At 50.3% G+C, this 25274-nt stretch overlaps 1 protein-coding gene across 1 annotated transcript in view; it reads left to right on the top strand.

The window, feature by feature from the left end:
* LOC311198891 (S-adenosyl-L-methionine-dependent tRNA 4-demethylwyosine synthase TYW1-like) overlaps positions 1–25274 on the top strand; it is an 83862-nt gene that overhangs the window by 31433 nt on the left and 27155 nt on the right. Inside the window, exons 11-13 of the mRNA XM_084272913.1 lie at positions 1930–2039; positions 6064–6241; positions 9241–9376. Coding sequence (XP_084129039.1) covers positions 1930–2039; positions 6064–6241; positions 9241–9376 — 424 coding nt within the window. The remainder of the gene's footprint in view (positions 1–1929; positions 2040–6063; positions 6242–9240; positions 9377–25274) is intronic.

Here is a 25274-nt window from a genome sequence, read left to right as displayed (position 1 = left end):
GAAGCATCAAATCAAACCTGCTTCATACCAGGAACCTCTAATGAAATGAGGTGGGGTGGTGGGTGAGGGGTTTTTCCCCTTGCTTGCATTCCTTTGAGAACAGAAGGAATAGTCAGCACAGTTTCCTCCTCCAGACTTGGGCGGCTGGGTGAGCAGATTCTGCAGAGGGTTCTGGAGCCTGTGAGAGGGTGGAAGGTGAAATTCTGCCTGAGCTGGTGGCTCTGAACTGACCTGATCAGCCTCAAGCATCGCTTTTCTTTCCCCCCTATTAGAGGAGAAACTGCTCCCTGCCAAATAAGCAGCTCCTTTGGCATGGTCCAGTGTGTTTATTAAACAGTTAGAACGTGTTAAAAATTCAGGGGCTGTTAGACACAGAGAATTAAGAGCTGTCCAGCATGCAGCAAGAGCCTATTGATTTGCTGCCAACTTGCACTGTTAAATATACAAGGTACAAGTTAGGTAGTTAAACATGTAAGAGTTTTATAAATGCCTTTTATAGCTCAGAAAACTTTCCCTGTTGGCAGCCAGGAAGCAAGAAATAATCAAAACTTCAAAAAGCAAAGCAGTTTGAGCTCCTTGGGCTGGTGAAGGGGCTTGAGAGCAGGGCTTGGGTCTTTGCTCTTGAAGTGGATGAAATGTTTTTTGGGCAAAGGGCTGGTTTTACTGATCCTGGGACTAGAATGGAGTGTGGTTTAGTGCTGTCAGAGCACGGAGTTGCAGGTCCTTCTCATCTGAAGTTGGTGGGCGCCTTCAGGTTGTGTTCAGTAAGTTCTGGAGCAGCTCTTCATTCCAAGGAAGTGCTTCCCTCTCTTCTCCAGCAGCTCAGCACTGAGCATTGTGTCCTAGTGCCCATGTAGCTGGAGGGATGAAGATGGCTGGTAACATCATGGTTGTCTCCAGGACTGACAGGGGTGGAGGAAACAGAGATTGGCCAGAAAACAGCTTCAAGAATAGACACTGCTCAGACTTCTTTACTTGTCCAGAGCCATGTTGATCCAGGGGTGCTGCTTTGAAAGACACTGTAAAATCTGCTGCTCTGGCATTACTGAGTTACTCTGGGGGCTGCAGTAGACAGCTGGTGGGGAGAGGTGGAGGGACTTTTGTATGATATTTTGGGAAAAAAGCAGGAGATGCAGAGAGAAAAAGGATGTAAAAGCACAGAAGAGGTTGTTTTTTTTATTTTTTAATGCTATGACACTTAAAGGCTGAATCGTCCCAGTTTGATACCAGCCCAAGTGCAGGAAGGTCAGTGGGAAATTCCTATCACTGGGGAGAGGTCTGTGCCCCTGTGCAGGCTCACTGGGCTGCCTGTATCTGGCTGTAGGCATGATGTTACCATACCTGTTGCTTGTAATAGCTCATTTGGGACATTAACCAGACCCAACAGCCACGCATCTCCAGCAGACTGCCAGCTTCCTAGTCTCTTCAGAGGGTTTGAAGTCATCTGCCCTCATCTCTCTTGTTCCTAGAGCATTAAACAAAGGCTGGGTTAATAACAGCTCCTATCCTTGGGTGGCAGTTGGTCCCTCTGCAATGGAACTGCCTTAAGACCTTCCTCATCGAGTGTTTTGGGCAGCTGTGGTCAGAAGAGGAGGTAGAAACAGATTTCTTGTTTTTACAGAGGCTTTTCCAGCTGCAGAGCTTCATTTTAGCATAGAAACCTTTTACCTGTGAGTCAATATAGGTAAGGTAAGTTCATATTAAACTGCCAGGTCTGTTGTTCCTTCTGTGGAGCCCAGAGCCTGAAGGAGGGGTCGGAAACTGGTGTCATGGGGTGACATGGCATCTGTGTCAGAAGCAGGATGTTGTTGAGAGGCTCTCCTTGCTTTTAATGTTATCAAACAATGCCACTGTGCCCCAGGGAGACAGGTGTGTTCTTAATGTATGTTACAAACAACAGTGAGTAACTCTATTTTCTTTTCCCTTCAGACATCACACGAATCCAGTGGGTACCGAGTGGCGATGGAAGATGGACCAACCTGAAATGATCTTGCAGGAGGCTATTGAGAACCATCAGAACATGATCAAGCAGTTCAAAGGTAACTTCTCCCCCTTCTTTGCTGTTAGTGATGCTTTGGGAAATAACCAGCAGTAGCATCTTCAAAGCATAGGTGAAAAGGTTCTGCTCGCCCAGGGAATGCTGGGAGGGAGATTTGGGGTTTATAGTATCAGAAAGATGGGTGAGAGGAAAGTTTTCTGAGATGTTCTGCCTTGTTCTTGCTGTTGGAATGTGAGTCAGGTGTTGGGTACCTGCTGCTGCTTTGATGGTGGAGGGGAGTTGTGTCTTGTGCATCTTGGTAGTTGTCGTGTCCTTTTCCTCTGCACTCAGAGGCTTTGGCAGTGGTTAAGCTGGTCTGGGTGAGGAGCAGTCTTGACCTTCGTGTAAAAGTGAGGTGGGACTCACTGATGAGAGATACACTACCCAGCCTGAATCCCCTGGGAGCGTTTCTGTTGGCTCCCAAACCTCCAGATTGCCTTTTCCTCATTAACGAGTGAGCGGCGGCGTTGGGTGGAGTATCATTTCCAGGCATTATTCCCTGTGTCGGTGTGTGACTGGAGCTGCAGTTGCACAGCCCCTCTGAAAAGTGCTGTGTTTTACTTCCCATCTCATCTCCTTGTGGGTCTGTCAGCTGTTCAGTGAGTATTTCTAGTAATATGGTGCTTTTTTCCCCAAATGTGATAAGCTTGGTTCCTCTGCCAAGGTCAGCTCTGCGTGCTGGGAGGGCTGGCCAGCTTGGCAGGACAGGTCTAGGACTCTGCTCTTCCTAACTGACAGCAGAGGCTGTGCGAGCAGCAGGAGTGGAACAAAGCATCCAGCAAATGTGCAAGATGAGCCTCAGCCTTGGCTGTCATTTTGGGAACCTGTTTGTTTACCCTGACTGTGCACAGAGAGAACCCAGTGGATTAAAAATGTGATGGGCAAAACCCCTCCTGTCAGCAGAGCGGAGTCGCTTTGCCTCAGTCACTGGAGTTATATGATAGGTGGAAAATATAACTCCAGTGATGGTCTTGTGAACTTGGAGGGGCTGGTTTGAGTCCTGCATTCCCCTCTGACTACCCTGAGGTGAGCTGTGAGCTGGGCTGGAGGGAAGAGTGGCTGGAGCTGGGCTCCGCAGTGCTGGCTGGGCAGCTACAGGGACTCCAGAGGAGCTTCCAGCAGGGTGTTTGACTGTGAGTCCCAGCACAGAGCAGAGCAGGGTCTTTGGGCTGCTGGGGGAGAATACCCTGGGGAAATGTCTTGGCCAGAGAGCCCGCAAGGCTCTGGAGTGCCTGGTAATGCTGCTCAGGTAACACCCAGAGCTCTTGGATAAATCCCTCTGGTAGCAGTGCTGCAGCCCTGTGTTCAGGCACACACACGCATACAGACATCTCTGTGCCAGAGGGATGGGTGAGCTATAAATTCCACACGTTGTAGTAAAAGTGACACCATCTCTGAAGGAACAGAAGAACTTTTGGGGACCCTGTCTCCTACAGTGTGTCCTAGAGGATACCCTGCAGTCCTGTGAGACTCCCTGTGCCTGCTTTTGAAGGTATCTAAATAAACAACATCGATGCCGCTCTCCTCCATTTGTTTCCTGTGCTGTCAGTACATGGGCCAGATGTGTCCATCAGAGACCCACTGGGTCAGGAACAGTGTAGTTATGGGTGCTTTTCCTCCTCTTGCATTCATCCTGTGGCACTGACAGGTAGTAGTGTAGGTTGAATAGGTCTTGAAGAAGTTATCCTGATGGATCATGCAGCAGCTAGGGAGCACCTTGATTAATCCTGTTAGTCAAGGTGGTTTTGCTTCCATTGGTGACACTGCACGGACGGGTGAGATGGAGGTGCTAGAGCCCTCCAGGACCCTCTGAGAACAGTATGTTGTCATCTTTTTTGTCTTTGCTATAGCTTGTCCTGTTCTGAAGGACTGGAGGTGTTGGTTAATGTCACCCAATTCTCGCTTACAGTAACTGATGGAGAGACATCTTGCTGATAGGGAGCTAAGGTGGAATGTAGTTTATTTGATGGTGGTGTTTTCTAGGCAGGGCCCAGTAAATCTCTCTGCCCTTGTGAAGGGCACACACAGAACTGAGACACAGCTCAGACCTGGGGGAGCAGAAAGCTGATAATACAGCGCTGGGTCATCCTGGGGAAGAATGAAGGCAGGCAGAAGCGTGTGACCTGAACTAGCAAGTCCCACAACTACCCATGTGTGTCTCTTAAGGGTGGATCAACCAGGTTACTCATCTCCCCAGTCACCCAGACACTTGTGATGGTGACTCGGTACTTGCAGAGGGGTGCCTGAAGTCAAGGACCAGCCACTCCAGGGTGATGTGCCAGGTGATGCTTTTCTTTCCCAAATTCAAGTGCACCAGTCGGAGAGCAGCTGAGCTCAGCTCTTCAGAGGATCCATGCTGAGCAGAAGAGCTGTGGCTGCACACGCTACTGGGATCTGAGGTTGGCAGGAGCTGGACACCACTACCTCTTGCAGAGGCTTCTCCAGTTCCTGCAGGTCCTGTGTTGAGGCAGCGTGCTGCCTGCCATGCAAAATCTGCCCATGCTCTGACTCTGCTGACTCTGGTTGACTGAAGACAGAAGGAGGCTCATCCACAACAGGAGCAGAGGTCTGTGTGCTCCCTGGACTTACCACTAACGCTGTTTAGTTTATCCCTGTCTGGGTCACGACTTCTGTGATCGAGTGGTTGCATACAAAACCTCAGCCCTCCCCCAGAGGGGATTTACTATGTGCTGGATTTGCTGTAAACTGTTTAGAGAAAGTTGTTCCTAAATTTTACCCGACGTTGGAATGTTCTGTCTGCTTCCAAAGCCGGCACGGTAATTATCGTAGCCCAATTGGAAGATGCTGAGAGAGAGGAATTAATTAATTCCAAAAATGACTTACAGTAGCTTTAGGAATACAAAGTTAGGCCTTTAATCTCAGCGTGGGGCTGAGACGCTTCTTTCTTTGCAAATTAAGTCCTCATTTAGTACTGTCAGCTTTCTGTGGAGCAGCCATTAGTCCTGCCACTGCTCGGGATGGAGCCTGGCTGGTTTGAAGCTCAGTGAGCTGCACTCCCCCTGCAAACCAGCTTTTCGGAGGGGGGGCTGAAGTGAGCCCCATGAACACCTCCTTTATCTTGGCTTTGCAGCGTGGCATGTCATCACCGCTTCAGCTCCAGCGTCTGGGCAGAGAGAGGTGAGCTGAGGACCTGGATTCCTACTCAAAGTCTTTGGTTTGTGGGGGTTTTTTTAAAGCCATACCAAGTCCCAGTCTAAACCCTCAGACATTGTTCGAGTCCATCAAGGCGTGTGGAGGAAATGGGAAGTGACAGATTTGGAACAGAACTTTGTAGTCAGATGCTTTCGTACGGGGTCCTGAGCACTCAGTTGGGTACGGATGGGCTTGGAGGAGTGTTTGCCTCTCCCCTGCCCTCCCAGGGGGAAGAAGAAACGTGACTTGGATTAGTTAAACCTACAGAAAGTGTTTTCACGTGGACATTCCAGTTGAGCTCCTTGTGTTTCCCTCTGAAATGGTTCTTGCTGTTCAGGCCAGAGCTGTGTGTTGGGTCTCCTTTCCAAACACATCCTTGCTGGAGATGCATTTCACGTGGCTGCTGTGCCAGGGTCAGACCTGGTTGTTGGTGCTGAACTTGGCAAAGTGTGCCCAGCTCCTGTGGGGAACTGGTCTTCATGGGAAGGTCAGTGGAGACAGAGAGACCCTCATTATCTTTGACACCTACATGAAGTGGTATTGACCTGTCTCTTGTGTTCCTGTCTTGGCATTCAGGCAGCATCCCTGAGGTCTTCAAGGGGAAGCTTTGCTCAGGAATGACTAGGAAATGGCCTGCAGGAGTTAATGATCACCCCAATAGTTAACAATCACCCCGAGCTCTGTGTGTTTGAGTGTTCACTGCTCTCTGGATCACTGCCAAGCTGGCTTAGGGCACGGGGTCCCATCCAGGCTGGGAGGGCTCCAGTTGGTTTTGCACAGTCTTCCTCCTGCCAGGGTGTCCTTCAGGTCCAGCTGCACAGTTTGGGAAGGGGGGATTAGTTGATTTAAGCCTGTTTCCCCTCTTTTTGCAGGCGTGTCAGGGGTAAAAGCGGATCGCTTTGAGGAAGCAATGACAGTGAAGCACTGCGCCCTGTCGCTAGTGGGAGAGCCCATCATGTACCCAGAGATCAACCGCTTCGTGAAGCTCCTGCACCAGCACAGCATCTCCAGTTTCCTGGTTACAAACGCTCAGTTCCCAGATGAGATTAGGTAAGAGCTGGAGGAGATAGCACCCTGCTGAAGCATCTGAGTGCTGACCTGGGTTTTAATTCCATTTGATCGCTCATCAGTCAGCTCAGCGTGAGCGCTGCCCGCTCGACATCTGGTGGGTTTTAACCTTAATCTCCTCATGGTATTTCTCATCTCTTTCTCTCCCCCAGTCTGATTTTCTTTTCTGTGTCTCTTAAAGTGTGATTACTTTTGAAAGTGGAGAGAATGTGATACAGTACCTCCCAGAGATGTGAGGGAAGGACCACAGCGAGTGAGCTCGAGTTTAAACTTGAGCACGTGGATAACCGGTGTGAGTGTTTCCCACAGCTGGAGTAGGAACTTGAACTCATCAACTGCCTTTTTAGTTTGCCTGCTTCTCCCAGGGTCTGGTCTTGGGTCTAACTCTGTAAGACCAGCTCTAAGGGCTCAGACAAGGGGCTGCACAGCCCGGCATCCCTGGCAGGACACAAGGGCAGGATAAGGAAAGGTGAAAAGCACATACTCTGCTGTGATTTATTTTTTTCCTTAACCTCCTCTCAGAGACACTTGAGCTAAATGTTCCCAACATTTTAATGAACTTTGAAAGAGCCTTTAGGAATGCGAAGAGTCCTGCTTCTGATGTTCTTGAGCATCCAGGCTGCTGGTAATGAGATGTGAAGCTCTGCAGTGGGGAGACGCAGCAGCATGGTGGTTGAGAACTCATCAACCCCATCAACTAATAATGGCAGCAAAGTCCAACCCTGGAGTTGTGGGAGCCATGGGGTGGCTTTGGTGTGTCACTCACCTTGTTGGGTCAGTAAAGTGTCAGTACCTGGTCTTATCCCAGCCCGTGAGGCTCTGTCTTCTTCTGCCCCGGGGCAGGAGGGAACGAGGGGCACATGGAGCTCAGCTGCAGCCTGGGGCTCAGCCACGACCCCGTGTGGGCTCCACACCTCTCCAAGTTCCCAGTTTCTGGTCAAACTTCCTTTTAATTTCCTTCCCCTGGTGTGACCGTGGCAGGGAGCGGGGAGGGCATGTGATTTTTGAGGGAGTAATTACACACTACAAAGGCATTGCAAATGGTTGGATAATTGTGTAATCAAGTAACTTTAAGTCGTGTATTATGTGCCTGATAGACAGAAATTGCTCTTTTCTAAAAATAGCACTTGGGAAAGAGGGCACCCGCTCTATTTTGAAGCTGTGTTTCTTAGGATCTGCTGCCTGCTTTTAAAGAGAAACAGGAAAGAAAGTGATAAAATGCTGGTCTTGCAACTGATCTCATCAGAGAAAATGAGTTCCTAAATGCAGGAGCTGAAGCACACCCCAAGCTCGCCTTCCCAGGGGTGGCAGAGGGGAGCTGTCACCTCAGAGCTCGTCCTCCCATAAGCACCGTGACCTTTGGCATCCCTCACCAAATGGGGAACCTGTCCAGGGGGGTCTGGATGTAGGAGAGGGGCCTGCTTGCTCTGCAGACCCCCTGGCTGTACCTTCCTCTCCTCCTCCTCTTCTTGTGTTTGGACTTAGAGTTTCATCTGCCTCCAGGTGTGTGCGTGCCAAGTGAAGGGGTTTTTATAGCATGTGAGCTTGTGTTGAGCAGTGACCTGGCTCTTGTCCTCTTCCTCCTCCTCTGGCTTCTGATTAGTGGCCGAACAAGGTCCCCCACATACGTGTTGGCACTTATGAGCATCCATAATAACAACAGCAATGAGCAGGTGCTTATCATCCCCCATAAAAACGAGCATGTCCTGCCTTCCTTGTCACCCCCCCATGGCTGCTGGGGTGCTCTTCACTCTGCTGTGCTGCTCAGTCATGATTTCTGCCCAAGTTCCTATGTGGTAAATGCAGAGGAATTTGATCTCCTGGATGAGATCCCAGCTGTCTAAGCTAGTTTGGAAAGTACAACCAAAAACTGGATTGGAAAATCCATCCCAGTTCAGTGCAACCAGATCTCCTGCTAATTATGAAGTGTGGCTGCGCCCTGGGAACATCAGTCTGTGCTCTGCTTCTCCCTGGTGCTGGCTGCACCCTTCCTCTGTGTTCCCTTTCACAGAGGATGCACAAGGTCATCCCAGCTCCATGGCTGTGGCAGAGCCCCCTGGACCCCTCTGTTTTGGAGCAATGTGGGGCAGAAATCCCTCACTGGAATCTCCTCTAATTCCTTCATTTTCTCCAGCCCAATGGCATTGAGTCTGGCTCTCACTGCCTGTCCTTAGGATTCGTATCCTCAGAGAGATGATTTTTATCAGCTCTTCTTTTGAAAACCCCTCGCTCCATCTTCAGCAGGGTCCCTTTTAATTAGGCAAATGCAGATTTAAGGACAGAAAAGAAGAGTTTTGGCTGTGTTCTTTGAAACGGAGTGTTTCAATCCACTCACGCCGAGAACATTGGGTCGGGTTTGGAGCTTGTGGCTTGTGATTCTATGATCTTTGATTTCCCATCAAAAAAATACTTTCCTGATGATACCAGTTGCAGGTCAGGTAAGTTCAGTGTGCCCAGCAATAGAACCTGCTGAACTCTGGCTGTCTTCCTCTTGATGGGATTATTTTCCATTGTCCAGAGCAAACGGAGCTTGGGGAAGGGTCTGAGCTTTGTGGTGTTTAACCATAGGGGGCTACGGTGAGCAGCAGAGCCCATTGATGCCTCACATGAACCCCTGGCAGCTTGTGAGGAACCTTTTGGAGGGTGTTACAGCTGCTCTGGGGTGAAATACTTTGGAGTTCAGTGAGGAGAAGGTAATTAAAACATCAGCCATTAAAACATCCTGCCATGTTCTCATGTTGGGGTATATTATTTATTGAAAGTAGGTTGTGATGCCTGCTGTTAGGTGATGGGCACTTGGCAGAGGTGAACCCCTAGTTTTGGGTAGTTTTCCCTCTAAATGCTGTGTGGTTCTTGGTGCTCCTGGGCCAGCAGAGCCTCCTGCCTGGAGATAACTGTGTATTGTGTGTGCTTGGGTAGGAAAACACAACCTGAGCGAGCGGTGATGTCTGAAAACAACAATTCCCCTTTTTATTTCCAAGGAACCTGGAGCCAGTAACTCAGCTGTACGTCAGTGTGGATGCCAGCACCAAAGAGAGCCTGAGGAGAATTGACCGACCCCTCTTCAAGGATTTCTGGCAGAGGTTTCTAGACAGTTTAAAGGCCTTGTCCAAAAAGGTACCCAGCTAAGAGTGCTTTTTCCTTTTTTTTTTTTAAATATTTTCCCCCTTTTCTTCTGCACTTTATATACTCAGGACAAAAGTAGAAGATGTAGAAGCTTAAGATGGGCTGTGGAGTGGGTGCTGGGTGTCTGGGGAGTGTATTTACATGTTTACACATTTTAAAGCCCATGAGTTTTCTGTGTGGGCAGAGCAGCATGTCTGTCCCCTTTGATGGAGCTCTGCTGGGAGCATAAGATGCTACAAGAGGTGAGGGGGGTATGAAATATTAGCAGGTTTCCCAAGGAAGTGCTTGCACTGATAGCAGATTGCTGACAGACAGAGGGACACCCAGGAGGAGGCATAACCCCCCCCCCCCCATGGCACTTAGCATCCCCTGAAACTCCAGGACAGACAGAACAGGCATCCAGATGTGTGTGCAGGTGTTTATGAGCTCGAGTCACCCTCCTGTGGCACAGAGATCTGCTCACTCCAGGCAGATTTTCCTGAGCAGACCTGGGTGTAGTGGCAGGGGTGACCCTTGGGGCTGTCAGTGGTCTGTGGTGGTTTGTCTGTCTCAGACAGCTGAGCAGTGACCCCAAGTCCTGTGAGATCACGTCTCGCTGCCGTCAGCTTGGGACTTACCCTGCCATGTCACTGTTTCTGTAGCAATTAACGAAGTGCTGGTGGTCCCAGCATCACAGGAATTAATAAGAATGATGCTTCATGTCTTCCCTCTCATTTATTGACACCCTGCTCTGATGGGAGCCTGTACTTCTGTTTACTCATTTGGCAGAAGCTGACATGTTACCTGCTGAGATGAACAGGCAAGAGAGACTGTTTAATTGAATAATGAGGTTTTCTGCTCTCTGAGATGGCAATATTGGACAATTTACTGCCAAATGTACTTATGTGGGTAGGTGTGGAGACTCAGAGGAACTGAGCCACACTTTCTTCTGCCTGTGAGTAGCTTATCAAGCCGTTGGTGTGAAGGTGCTGGCTGGTGTGGTTATGTGGAGTCTCAGGCCACACTCTTGAACTTACAGAAATCGGGTACTAAGCTTTGTGTGGGTCGAGGAGGCTGTGGAAAGAAGGAGAGCTAAAATGTTGGAGGCAGATATATTGAACAAAGTCTTTTGGGAGTTTGCTTTTGCCCATCATTTCTTCCCCTCTGCCTCTCTCTGCCCTGGGCAGCCACAGCTCATTCGTTGCAGCGCGTTGTCAGAGGTTTCCTTGCAGAGAATTGAAGGTGAAAGTATTGGCAAGTCTGTCCATCCAGCTAAAAATACTTTGGACAAGGTGAAGAGGAGAGGAAAAAGAAGCTCAACTAGCAGGTGCATTTTCTCCTCCAAGCAACTGCAATTTGAAGAGTCCTTGAAGCACTGATAACACAAGAGCAAATTAGCAGTTACTCCAGTTGGCAGGAGGCTGCTCTGCCAGGCCCTGCTCAGCTGCATCTTGCATCATCACACATGCAGGACAGCAGGAAGCCTTGAGGATGCTTGTTTGGTATTTCTCTTCAAGTTATATGTGGTTTGAGAACCCAAAAACTCTCTGAGCTGTTTCTGGGCAGAAGCTCCTTTCTGGTTTCTCTGGGAGTGTGTTGCTCAGTGTTTTGGTGTGACCAGTGCTGTTCTGTAGGACCATGATGAATGGAAGGTGGTGAAGCTCTCTTATGTCCTGAAACAGATACAAGTCCCATATTTTCATGGTGCTTCCCTTAAGTCCTGTCAAATGGATGTTCTGGGGTCGTTTTTTCCCCGCTCACCAAGCTGTCTGAGCCAGACAATAACGTGCTGCTGTTCTCTGAGCTGCCCTCCACCAGCAGCCAGGCTTGTGATCCATTTGCGTTTTGACTTTGTGCTGTTCCCCTCCCTGTTACAGCACCAGATTCTCTAGGCAGAGGGATTTTAAACTGTTGTTCTTGGCATCCATAAATCACCAAGTGTGTTCCCAGGTGATGGGGATGCTGGCTGAGATAAATGGGCATCTCCCACTGAGCTGCTGCTGAATGAAGCGGGGATGGAGGGACCTGGAATGGCAGAAGTGCTTGTGGATTTCTACCCAAGCACTTTGAAATGAGCTGGAGAAAAGATGGTGATGGACACACAGCAGAATGTCTGTGGCTTGATGTTTCAGTGCAGCATCTCCACAAATGTCTCTTTTTCTGTGTTGGGAGAGGAAGGCAACTTCTGAAGGGAGCATCAGCTGCTCCGTGGATGCTCAAGGCCTTGGGGAGCATTGGGGAAGAGCTCCCTGGTGTTGCTCTTGTGCTCTGAGAAGCAGCCCTCCAACCTTGATGTGGTGTGACCTCTTCTGTCTGTATCTTCTTCACTTAATCATGATAAATCCTGTCCAAGCTGCTCAGTGCACTGTACCTCACGGTACTTGCTGTGCTGCCAGACACCAGGCAGGCATTGCTGAACTGCTTCAACTTCAGGGGACAGGTGCCAATGTTCTCTCAAACAGATTGCAGCCACGCACAAAGCTAACAGGGGAAGGGGGGGGAACCCCCTTTAGGTTAATGGATGTTAAGGCACTGCAGGAACTGATGATGCAGCAGAACCTTATCCTTCCTGTTCTTCCTGTCCTTCCAGGAGGGTCACAGAAAGCAAAAGAAACAGCTGATTGGTGCTTTCTGGAGTTCAGGTAGACTTGTGACTGTAGGCAGAATCACAGAATCACAAGGTTGGAAAAGACCTTTAAGGTCATCAAGTCCAACTGTTCCTGTCCTGTGCTAAACCATATCCCTGAGCACCTCATCTACCCGTCTGTTAAACACACCCAGGGGTGGGGACTCAGCCCATTCCCTGGGCAGCCTGTTCCACATCCCCACAACTCTTTCAGGGAAGAACTTTTCCCTCACATCTGCTCTGACCCTGCCGTGGTGCAGTGTAAATACACTGAGTTACATCTCAACAGCAACAATTGCTGGTAGGAAAAGAGCACGTTTGATTTGCATGGAGATGATTGAGGTGGTACCTGGGGGAGGGGAGCTGGTCTGTAGAGCCCAGCCAGAGCTTTCTGAGCTCACTGATTTTCTAAGGAGAATTGAAATGTAAAATCTGCAGCAGATGTTAGAATCAGTAATCAATTTTGCAGCAATAAATTGAGGAGACTTTGATCCCCTGCACAGGGAGTGTTCTCCTCCAGCTGTGGGCTCGTTGTAATGGGTCTGCTAATAAGCCTTCTGGTGTGAGGCTTTTGTGATGCGCTGTGCTGAGTGTGACAGAGGTGCCATGGTTAATACTGAGTTATTGTCTCTGAAATATGTCCCCTCCTCTCAGTTTGGCTTCTGGAGAGCAGCGATCCAGGGAAGCTTCAGAGAGGTTTTTGGCTGCGGAGGGAGTGCGATCTTCTGTCTGTCTGTGCCAGTGCTGCTTGGTGTGCTCACAGGCAAGAAGAGGAGGGGGGAGATGTTCATAAACACACTTCACCATCAAACTGGTGTGTTATTCCAACTGCTGGATGGTACTGGGTGAAGATGGGATGGTGAGGCTGGGTGTCTCTGCAAGCTGGGCAAAATCCGTGTTGTCTCTGTCCTCACCCGGCGCTTTGCTCATTACCCACATCAGTCCCCTCCTCACTCCTGCCCAGCTTCAGACTGTTCCCTTGCTGCTTGGGGAGCAGACACCCAGCTGCCGCCCTCAGTGTGGGTAAGAGACACATGTCCCCCTTCCCATGCTGTTTGGGAACGGGCTCTGGCTACAAAGTGTATATGGGAGAAAGAGGGTCCTTCCCCTCCTCCTCTTCCACATTCACTCTCCTGGTATAAAAGGGACAGGAATCTCCTGGAGAGAGTCCAGCAAAGGGTTATGAAGGTGATTAAAGGAGTGGAGCATCTCCCCTATGAGGAGAGGCTGAGTGAGCTGGGGCTGTTCAGGCTGGAGAAAAGAGACTGAGAGGGGATCTGATTAATGTTTATAAATATCTCAAGTGTGGGACAAGGAGAAATGGGCAGCCTCTTCTCATTGTCTGTGGGGACAGGACAAGGGGTGATGGCCTCAAGTTGGGGCACAGGGAGTTCCGCACCAATCTGGGGAAGAACATCTTCATAGTGAAGGTGAGGGAGCCCTGGGACAGGCTGCCCAGGGGGTGTGGAGTCTCCTCTGGAGAGATTGCAGCTCTGTCTGGACGCTGACCTGTGTGACCTGTCCTAGGGACCCTGCTTTGGCAGGGGTTTGGACTCAGTGATCTCTGGAGGTCTCTTCCAACCCCTGCAGCTCTGTGATTCTGTGATACTTCTTTTGCTCCTGAACCAGCACATGTTCCTTAGCTCGCCTGGCTCTTCTGGTGTTGAACATCTCAGCAGCATTTGCTGTTCTTGCCCTTCAGTAAACATGATCTTCCTCATGCCTCGAGCTCTTCCGAGGCTGTGTGAGAGATGCCAGACTCGGCTTTTAGAGAACTTGATTCAAACCCATCTCTGCTCCTGCTTCCAGCCCTTCTGTTATTTATTACTCCACTCACTAGTGAAGGGCTGCTCTGTACCTCAGGGCTTGGAGCTGCCCCAACAGGCTCTCTGCTCCTAGGGGACATCTTTTCACCTTTGCATTCCCTAGCTGTGAATCAGAGCAGTAGTCCTCATGGAAAAGCACCCAGAGAAGACAGAGCACATGTTTGTTTTTACATCAACTCTTAAAAAAGAGAGCATGAGCCTAAAACTCTGGTAGTGGCAGCCAGGCAAAGGGAACTTGTATCTGTGCTTTAATTTAAAACAGGCTTTTATTTAAGCCTATAAAGTGGAAGTAACAGGGCCAAATACTGGGATTGGGGCTGGGCAGAGCACTGTATAATATTCCACTCTGCTAAATGCATTAGCTGTTGGATGTCTCTACTCACTGACCGATTATCAGCGGCTCTGGCACGATGATTCAGATCCGAAGCGTTCATTGGGTTCATTGAATCTATTCATTTGACATTTCAGGAGAGATGAGTTGACAAAGCATCTGCCAGAGTGATCTGTTTTCTCATCTTGGATGGTGAGTGTATAATCGAGGCGAAAACAGTGCGGATAGGAAGATGGATTTTCTGGGCGCGGGGTAGCGGGTGTGCTGGTGCTCCTCTGCAGCAGGGGGAACGTGCTTGTGGGCTCCTGCAATGCAAGTAAAACCAGGGAGACTTAGTGCTTTGGAGGCCAGAAATCCCCTCAAAGGGGTTGGCTGTGATACATCGTGACATCAGGTTGGGGGGAAGTGTTGATATGCCAGAGGGTTTGAACGCCCTCAGAGGGACTTGGGCACATTGAATCCATGGGCAGAGGCTAATAGGATAGAGTTCAACATGGTGAAGTGCCAGGTCCTCCACTTTGGTCATAACAACCCCAAGCAGCGACACAGGCTTGGGGCAGGTGGGCTGGGAAGCTGTACAGAGAAGAAGGACCTGGGGGTGTTGGTTGACATTTGCCTGAACATGAGCCAGCAGTGTGCTGGGGTGGGCAAGAAGGCCAATGGCATCCTGGTTTGCATCAGGAATAGCATGGCCAGCAAGACCAGGTTGGTGCTCATCCCTCTGTACTCAGCTCTGGTGAGGCCCTACCTTGAATGCTGGGTTCAGTTTTGGGCCCCTCACTCCAAGAACCATATTGAGGTCCTAGAGTGTGTCCAGAGAAGGGCAATGAAGCTGGTGAAGGGTGTGGAACACAAATCTGATGAGTGGCTGAGGGAGCTGGGACTGTTCAGTCTGGAGAAGAAGAGGCTCAGTTCTCTCCAACTCCCTGAAAGGATGTTGTGGTGAGGATCTGTTGTTAGATGGGCTGTAAATGATCTCCTCTAACTGCTTTGTTCTAAAAATGGAGGAGCACCAAGAGCGTAAGTGGAGATGAGCCCTGGAGCTGGGGAGCTGATGATCCATAGCGCTAATGTGACTGTTTACAGGCCTGCAGAAATGCTGCTCTGCTTCATCACCTTCGTCTCCCTCGGGCTTTGGGTGTTGAAATTTGCTTAAGGATCTCAAGGAGCCATGTCTCCCTGTTAGGGCTCTTCTGAAGAGCCTGGTTTTCTGTGACAGCAGGAAGATCTGAAGGCTTTCATTTGGGATGTCAGACTTCCAGGTAGTGTCAAGCCCATACCCCCACGGTGGGCTCCTCAGGTGGGAGCAGAAGTCGCTCTGTGCTTCCAGAGACGCTTGGGACTTTGTCAAACCCTCTGTTGTGGTGGGTTTTTAAGCAATGTAACTCGTAAATCCAGGTGTCAGGCACAGGAGTGTGCCTGGTGGTATTGCTGTCACAGATGGGACCTGCTCCTTGGCAGAAGGACTGTCGCTCTCTTCACCCAGCACTTGCTAGGCAGCATTCCTGCCGAAGCCTCTGCCCAAGGAGAAGGTTGGGTTGCTGGTTTGTTCAGGTTGTCAGAGGTTGATAAGTACCAGAGGTAGAAGGTGGGTAATTAACAGCTGAGCCTGTGCCTCAGTGAAGCTGGGTGAGGAGATGGAAGCTCTTCGGTAGCATCGCATGGCACCTTGTGCCTGAGGTTCACATCTGGGAAGGTCTGTGGAGCTGTGGGGACAGGACCTGGTGCTCAAACCCCTGGATTTTGCCATGACCTTGGACTATTTCTGCAGTCTTTTTTTTTTTTTAAGAGATTCATTCTCTCCTTTACCCAGCCTCTGTTGTGTTCAGGAAATCTCTCCAATTCTGCTCCAAACCCTCCTTTTTCACGTGTTGCTTCTGTTGGAGCTGCCTGTGGGGATCTGGCTTGTGAGTCTGATGGAGCAGTGCCACATTGGGACCCAGGTGGGAGCAGGAGGATGTTGCACAGTGGCAAACAAGAGCCTGGCTGTTTTGCATGATGCTTCAAGAGAATCTTAACTGAGCATCTCTGACAACAACCAGGTACTTGGTGCTTATGTCTGCGCTCAAGGGCATGTCCAGCAGAGGAGTGGGGCTGGGAAGAGGTGAACTTTGCTAACACCAGTGACTGACCCCTTAGAGCTGGCACACATGGGAGTGTCCCCCTCACAGGTCCAAGCAGCCCAGGTCAGGGGTACCATCTGTGACACTCACCTGGAGATGATGGCTGCCTTAGGAGCTCTGTGGGCTCTCCAGATGCTGCTCTGCTATGCTGACCTACATGGGGAGTCAGCTTTCTCAGTGGCTGGAGTTGATGGGGCAGAGGTTAAGGAGTTCAAGTATCCCTGCCTGCTCCAAAATGGTGATACCCCAAAAACTTTCCTGGGGTCTGTCTGGAGGGTGTCATCCTGTCAACCGGTGGGAACTGACTGGAGTCTGGCCCCTTGAGGCTGAAGCTCAGAGACAGGCCACTCAGAGTGAGGAGCCAGGTGAAAGCTAAAGGCTCCCAGTGCTGCTTCTGCACCCTCAGGTAGGTGCTGGTGAGAAGTGTTGGGACAGGGGTTAACAGCAGCTGCTGGCAAACAATGGGTTGGCAGCCTAGGATCCCCAGCCCCCGGGATCCCCAGTCCCCACGAGTGGGCTGTGGTCCAGGGGCTGCAATCCAGGGGCTGCCTGTACAAGCATCCATGCTCGGATCAGAATGTCCCCTCTCAGACCCCAGCTCAGCCTGAAGATCAGCTGCTTAACAGGCTGGGCAGTTAAAACATTTAAAGCTTGTTTCCCTCCTCAGCCTGTGTTCCTTCGGAGCTGCACCGCTGCCTTGGGGCTTTACAAGAGGAGCAGGCTCCCAGGGATCGCTTAATCCTTAAGAAGGGAATTTATTTCCCACTCCTCCCTGGTGGTGTTCTTTGTCAGATGAAGTGAGCAGGACTTTCAGCAAATCGTGGTGGGGCTTTTGGCTCTATTTTTAGATGATTTGGACCAAACCCAGAAGAAAAATACTCTAAATCCTTTGCTTCGCAGGCTGCGAGAGTGATTTTTAACGAGGTAATTATGTTTTTATGGGGGATTAATCTCTGCTTTCATCATTTCACTCTGCAAGTTGCATTGCTGGTTTGTTGTTTCCTGAGATAACGAGAGTCAGTTTATTCTCTTAAATACAATAGCCCTTCTCAGGCTGTGGTGGAGCCTGTGTGCTGTGCTGCACTTGTTGTACCTGCACTGCTGGCTGCTGCCCTTGGAGTTATTCCCATGGATGTCATCCCATGTGACATTTTGTCACATTGTGGATCTTCTTTTAACATTCCAGACATGGTGCCTCAGGTTCTTGTTATCCTGCAGTTGCTCACTTAAACCATGGTGAAATGATCTCGAGTTGTGTCACTGGAGGTTTAGATTGGAGGCAGGAAAAATGTTTTCAATGGAAGAGTGGTCAGGATTGGACCAGGCTGCCCAGAGAGGTGATGGAGTCACCATCCCTGGAGGGCTTCAAAACACATATAGACGTGGCACTCTGGGACATGGGTTAGTTGACATGGTGGTGTTGGACAGACAGTTGGACCTGATGATCTTAGAGGTCTTTTCCAACCTTAAAGACTCAATGATCCTATGCTTACTACAGGATCCTTTAAGATGATGTTTATTCTTCCATCCTGTATCCCCCATGGCTGAGCAGAAAGCATGGATTTTGAGGAATATTTTTTCAGAGCCCTGCAAAGTTTCAGTGGGATGTTGTTTTCCTGGCTGAGATTTCAGTCTGTGGAGATCCGTAAGGAAGTGTGGAGGTCTCTGGCTGTATGTATGAACTGCTGGGGTGGCTGGAAAACGTGGGGGAGACTGGTTTCCTGTGTTGGATCCAGAGTGATGTTGAATGTTGAGGTCCTCCCTTAGCCAGAAGCACTGGGCTAAAGCTGGGTGCTGTTTTGAAGCTGCTCTTACCCCTTGCTTTAGCTTTTTGCACTGTGTTTGGGGTAAACTTTCCTCCTTGTCCCTCTCTTTGGGGCTTCCTCAGCTCTAAGCTTGTTCTTGGTGCTGTTCTTCTCTCAACTTCTCATGCTGCCAGGGTTACAACTGAGCAGAATTGAGCTGGTCAAAACGGTGCCTCTCCAGGACCAAGGACACCAGGGACCACGAGCTGCCCTCAGCTTTGGCCAAGCAGCCAAGCCTGAGACATGGGGTGATGGAGCTTGAGAGATGTGGCAGCGTGGAGCTGTGGCTGGGATGTTTTGGGGACTGTGAAAGGACAGGAGGCTGTGGGATGGCTCAGAGGGTGGTTTCATTGCAGGGCTGGCTTGTGGCCTTGACATAAGTGTGTCCACTCCATCCTGTGACCATGCATGCAAAGTGCTGGTCCGGATGAAAGTCGAGGTGCTTGCTCAGCTTAAGGAGAAATCATTTCTGTGATCAGATCAAAGCAAGTTGGAGCTTCTCCTGGATGTTTCACCTCTTTGCTGAAGGGGCTGTTGCAGATAGGATGGAGCCACGGTGGCTGAGCAGGTCAGCAGCTTGTCTGTGCTTCGTGCTGAGGAGCAGCAGCTGGAGCTGAACAAAGCTCTTGTCACTTGGTACCCACCTGGCAGGTCCCTGCTGCTGCAGCAGCTGCTGCCCCGACCTGCAGGACAGCTGCTGCACTTAATTGGAAGACTCCCATGTGGAAAAGGTCCTGATCTCTCCCGTCTTTGGGAGCCATCACAAGAGCATCCCCTGTCAAGCTTCTGGGTGAAGCCCTTTCAAAGTCACTGTGCCCTGGGCACACACTTGGAGCGATGCTGAAGGGTTTTAGCCAGGTGAAACAGCTTTTTGGTGTCGTGTGTTCGCTTCCTGCTAGTGTCATTGTCTGTCTCTGGTTGTGATGAGCCTTCAGCATGGGGCTGGGAGCGTTCCCCAGGCTCCTGCTCCTGCTTTTCCTGGCTGTTTGCTGTTAAACATCCCTGTTTCCCCAGGAAATGACATATCAGCCCGCTGTGTGGTCTGTTTAACAGCAAGCCTGAAGTGTGTCTCTGCTCGAGGCTCGGTAGGATCTGCTTTACTGCTCCTCTTCTGGTTTAAGTTATATTACACTGGAATTTTTTCCCTTGGTATAAATTTTACATGGTAGTTCCTTGAAACTGCCCAAGAAATATTGCAATGAAGGAAATAATCCCTGGAATATTGCTAGGGCTGGTTTATGGGAGTAAGTCTGTTAAAAACACGTCCTGGTGTGGTTCTGGATCTGTTTAACAAGAGCATATTCAGGTCTCAGAACAAAACTGCCCTTGGACTTGGTGTATTTCTAGAGACTTTAACCAATAAACTGATTGATCTATATTGAAGTGGGAAGTGATAAAGTAAATTACAAGCAATAGGTGGCAACAGGGGGAGGAATGACAGGTTGGCCATGAGCCAGCAGTGTGCCCTGGGGGCTGAGAGAGACAAAGGGATCCTGGGGGGCATCAGGAGGAGTGTGGCCAGCAGGTTGAAGGAGGTGATCCTCCCCCTCTGCTCTGCCCTGGTCAGGCCCCACCTGGAGTGTTATGTCCAGTTCTGGGTTCCCTGGGATAAAAGGGACAAGGATCTCCTGGAGAGAGCCCAGAGGAGGCTACAAAGATGATGAAGGGCCTGGAGCATCTCCCCTGTGAGGAGAGGCTGAATGAGCTGGGGCTGTTCAGTCTGAGAAAAGAAGACTAAGGGGGGACCTTATTAATGTTTATAAATATCTTAAGTATGGGATGCAGGGGGAAATGGGCAGCCCCTTTTCAGTGTCTGTGGGGACAGGACAAGGGGCAAAGGCTGCAAGTTGGAGCACAGGAAGTTCCCCACCAACATGGGGAAGAACTTTTCCCCAGTGAGGGTGAGGGAGCCCTGGGACAGGCTGCCCAGGGGGTGTGGAGTCTCCTTCTCTGGAGAGATTCCAGCACTGTCTGGAGGCCGCCCTGTGCAATATGAGCTGGGGAGCTGCTCTGGCAGGGGGGTTGGACCCCATGAGCTCTCCAGGTCCCTTCCAACCCCTGTGATTCTGTGATTCGGCATTGAAACTTGATTTTTCTGCTGGGAGCTGGTGCAGGGTCCAAAAAAGAGGGTGGTGATGATGAGGTTGGTGTTTTCCCCAGTCCTGGGGATGACAAAGGGACTACTGTGTGTGCTGGGCAGAGACCAAGGGACTGGTTGCTGATCTGCAGGTAAACGCTGAGGTGGAGCACACTCACTTTCCTAGCAATGAACTCCAAGTTCTGAGCAGAGTAGCTAATGTGTTAATTACCCTCTGGTAACAAGCACCTTTTTTAGCAGGGAAGACAAAGCCTCAACTTGCTTTAAGCTGGTGTATTAATAGCAAATGCTTGAACAATGTATGTTTTAGTAGGTACCTACGCAGCATCACCTGTTCAGGCTTTTTCCTTTAATGACTGCCTCAGCCTGATGAAAGGAAGCTCAGAACTTCTCTGCTTTGTGCTGAGTTAATCTTTGGAAGGAGAGAGGGGGAAAAAAAAAAATCTCTGCTCTGCAAATCTGCCCAGCAGAATGCTTCTGGGGGTTGGCAGTGTGACTTTTAGGAGGACATCATCTCTCCAGTGCCCGTGTTGTGTAGTGATAGATGAGCCCTAATGAAGTGATGAGCCTTTTATTTAAGGGGAGGGTCCTGGTTGTCAGAAGAATGGATTAATCTGCTGCCCTTCCAAGGGCGCTGAGTCTTTCCTTGATGATGTTCTTCTGGAGTGAGATGTGTGCCTCAGCTCATGTGCAGAGGTTCTGAGAGCCCCCAGGCTCAGTAGCACTGGAGTCAGGGGAGGCACAAGTGGTCTCCAGCCTTCTCACAGGGACTTTTGTCTCCAGGCTGGATTGGAAGCGTTGGGAAAGCTGTGAAATTGGGGGGTGTTGGCATTTGAAAACTCCTTTTGCTGTGTTTTTGAATCTTTTGTCCTCCGTGGGGGCTTATGCATAAAGATGCTGTTACTGAATATGGTGAATAGATACTTGGCTGCAGGGGTTTGGTTTTTTTTTTTTCCTCATCCCATCATCCCTGTGACAAGTAATTTCCAAGTGTGAAAACTGCTTTGATATCTTTATTCAGGCCTCACTGGCTTAGCACAGCCTTGTGAAACCCAAACAAGGGATCCGCACCCATTCTGTGGAGAAGGATGTCTCCCCACTTTGCTGGGGCTGTCACTTGCCAAGGGCAGCAGCACATGAGGGTGAGGAACCTTCCACCAGCACCAGCACCCTGCTGGGCTGTGGGATCCATCACAGCCTGCTTGAGTTTTGGGGCTGGTTTGTATTGGGATCCGAGCAGGTCTGTGCCAGCTCTGGAAATGTCATGGAGTCAGCTTTCAATCATAGAATCATAGACTGGTCTGGGTTGGAAGGGACCCCAAGGATCACAGAGCTCCAACCCCCTGCCACAGGCAGGGCCACCAACCTCCAGGCCTGGAGCTACACAAGGTTGCCCAGGGCCCCATCCAACCTGGCCCTGAACACCCCCAGGGATGGGGCACCCACCCCCTCTCTGGGCAGCCTCTTCCAGCCTCTCATCACTCTCTCTGTAAAAACCTTCCCCCTCATATCTCATCTCACCCTTCCCTCCTTCAGCTTCACTCCATCCCCCTTGTCCTGCCATTATCTATCCTTTTAAAAAGCTGATTCCCCTCCTGTTTCTCTGCTCCCTTCAGGGATGGGAAAGCTGCAATGAGGTGCCCCTCCAGCCTTCTCTTCTCCAGGCTGTGAAATGATGTGATGTTTCTATTGACACTATTGCTTTTCTTACCTTCCACTGGCTGCAGAATATGGATTCACGTTGAATCTCCTGTGAATGAAATGCCAGAAAATTAATCTATCCAAGGAGGGCACATGAGTGTGGGGACAGCTGGGCTGTGGGGTGTTTCCTTCCTACAGGCAGAACATTCTTGGCTTTATTAAAAGAGCAATTTCAAGTGACATGATCCAAGGTCAATGTCTTGTAGGACCTCAGTGTGTGGAGGAGAAGGTTTGTCTGCCCTTCCCTTTGTCCCAGCCTTCTGCAGTCCCACGAGGTCCAGTCCTGCTTCTGCTGCCTCCCTGCCCCGACCAGAGAAGGGAGATGCTTCCACGTCAACTTGTCAACCCAGCAACCTGTTCTTTGCTGCACAGTTGACGTGTTCACCCCTCCCTCTTCCTCCTGAGATTAGACCTGAGATGTTTTATGAAGAATAATTATATTTGATCTACAAGAAGATGAATGTTGAGGAGGAGGGAATTAAAAAGAAGTGATAAAAAAAAAGCGCCCCAATCCCTCTTGGTTATTGAAGCAAGAAGGGAGCACTTTGTCAAACTGACATGAGAGTCCTTTGTTAAAGTCTTCTGGACCAGCAGATGCTGGGAGAGCAGAGTCATCTCTTGGGCTCTGTCTTGCTCTGAGGTGCTTTGGGGTTGAGACTCGGCCAATGGCAAAATGCGCCCATGGTGTAGGACTAGGAAAAGTTTAGGATGGTGTTGGAGGAAAATATATCTGCCCTGGAAATGGGAGGTTGTCCTGCTGCTCACCATGCATCAGCTCAAGCTGCTGGAGGCTGAGGATCTGCACAGCCTGGTGTTCCCTGCTGGGTTCCCCCAGAATCAGCCAGGTGAGGAATACGGAGGGGAAGAACTGTGTCTGTTCACAAGGACAGGGAGTAATAGGATGAGAGGTGATAGTTTGAAACTAGAAGATGGGAGATTTAGGTCAGTTGCCCACTGAGGTGGTGGAGGCCCCATCCCTGGAGACATTCAAGGTGAGGCTTGAGGGGGCTCTGAGCAACCTGCTCTAGTGAAAGGTGTCTGTGTGATCTGTCCTAAGGACCCTGCTTTGGCAGGGGCTTTGGACACGATCTCTTGAGGTCCCTTCCAACCCCTACAATTCTGTGTTTCTGTGTCCCTGCTCACTGCAGGGGTTGGACTTGGATGGCCTTTGGTGGCCTCCTTGCCAAGCCCACGCAGTCTGTGATTTGAGGATTCTGTGATCCTCAATTGGCTGCCCCTGAGCATGGTGTTGAGCTCTGGCCATGGGGCATTGATGCTGGCACCAGGACAGTTATGGTTTTGAGACAGATCTTGGTCTCTTTGCCTGCTGAGCAGGATCTTAGATCCAGGTCCTGAAATGGGTTTTATTGTCAGTACCCTTCTTGTGCCCAGGCATTTGGGGATGCAAATGCTTCTTGGAGTAGTTTGGAAAGACTCTTAGCAGGAAAGTCTTTTAGTGGGGTCCTCCACAAGCTGCAGGGGAATCTCTGCTCCTCATCGTTATCCCTCCCAGGTCTTCGTTTACAAGGACGCATTCTCCTGTTCACTTTCCCATCACCACCTGACCATCCCAGAGCTGCCCTGATGGTCTGTGTGAGGAGCTTCTGGGCAGGAGATAGATGCTGCTCCTCACCCTCAGCTCTCACCCGTTGGAAAGGCTTGTTACCATATTAACTTCTCCTTTCCTGCTGAGGTTATTCCACTGGCTGCCTGAGGTGAAATTACACCAATTGCTTTTCCTGGGAGCACGGGGCGTAAAGCCCTGCAAGCCTGGCTTCATATCCTGATGCTTTAGATCATTAAATCCTCAGGGCTGAAGCTCTTATTTCTTGTTTTTCAACGCTTACAAGAGGCTCTCCTGGGGCCCTATTGTACAACCAAAGACAAATAATACATTAATAAACCAGGATTGTGCATTTGTCCTGCCAGCAGCCTGCACAGATTGCTCCCATCTAACAGTCTGCAGTGGGAGGCCCTCCATCATTCTCATCTGTCCCCTCCACCGCTTGTCCTCCTGCTCAGACACCACTGGAGAGATGTTGCCCTTTGGGAAGAAGTTTCCTCAGTCTCAAATGTATTATTTTCTGGTATTTCTGCCTGTTTGGGTTTTCCCTGTATCCCTTTGGCAGTGGTTTAGTTTCTTTAACTTGCTGCTTTCACCACTGGTTGGGATGGGTTGGTCCAGGTTTTGTGATGGTTCCGTTATGGAAGTGATGGGTGATACACCCAGACTGTGGATATCGCTTGTCCCTACAGGGGGAGAGAAGCCCTTTTCATACATTTGTGGCAATTTTAGCTTTTTGAAGTACTTGAACTTTAAAGTCAGGCTTCTGAGAGGATCTAGTGTGTGTATTGTTAAAAGGAAGGTTCAGACAGGTGCTGGTGTTGGTAAGAAGATGCTCGCTGCAGCGTGGTACTTGATGGGCATCAGAAAACACTGTGATGAAGGTCAGCTGATGAGCTTTCTTCCTCTGCAGAGCTGCCCTTCAGCACGGCCTTTGCTCCTTGTGTGCTCAGTCTGTGCCGCCTGCGCTTCCACCCGGTGCTCTGTGGTCAGTCCCTGTGTGGAACGGGAGTGAAATGAATCAGTAGGGGGGTTGCAGGAGAAGCGTTGGCATCCTCAGCCCAGCGCTGAAGTGGAGGACAGGGTGGACTCTCAGAGTCACAGGGACAAAGCACGGAGAGCAACAGGGGTGTGGTGCCCAAACCCCAAGGTTTTAGAAAGAGAGATGACCCCTCTCTCCCGGCGGCTCCTGCGGGCTCAGAGGTGCAGGGCAGAGGGTGTCCCTGCTCACCCTGCTGTGGGAGGTGACAAATGACTGGACATTGGACTTTGCTCAGGTCTGCCTGAGCCTGTGTCCCCTGGCTCTGAGAGAGCTGCTGGTGGCCACGTGCCTTCACACCCACTGTCACACCACGACCTCCTTTTGTACTGGTGGCAGCTACTGGGGCGCAGGGCAGATGTTCCAGCTGCTGCCAGTATTTTGTGGTCTTCCCTGAACATGGAGTTTTTTAATAGCCTTGGACCAGGACTCAGGGTTCTGGGATCCATCCCCACTCTGCCTTGGGGCAGCGGTGCTCTCCAGGGCATCGCAGTTGGGAATGGTCTGAGGTTTGGCCATGGAGAGCTCAGCCCAGCATTGGATCTTGGGAGTCAGCTTGTCCTTCTGGGCTGGAAATTGTATTGAACAGAGTAGTGTGTGTTCCTCCTGTGCACAGCGCTGGAGCTCAGGTAACCTTGTGCTCCAGTGTGTTACAGGTAAGGGAGAAACTCCTGACCAGAGACCAAGCCCAGACTCCTGGAGCAGATCTTGATCTCAACTCTTGCTGCTCTGCAAGGTCCCAGCTCTGGTGTCCTGCCGGGTCCGAGCTGTGGAGATGTGGCTCACTCCAGATTGGT

The sequence above is a fragment of the Gallinula chloropus genome (genome assembly GCF_964237585.1).
Source record: "Gallinula chloropus genome assembly, chromosome: 19".
In the NCBI taxonomy this organism is placed as follows: domain Eukaryota; kingdom Metazoa; phylum Chordata; class Aves; order Gruiformes; family Rallidae; genus Gallinula; species Gallinula chloropus.
Note: the sequence above shows the minus strand (reverse complement) of the source record. Positions and strands in the feature narration are given on the sequence as shown.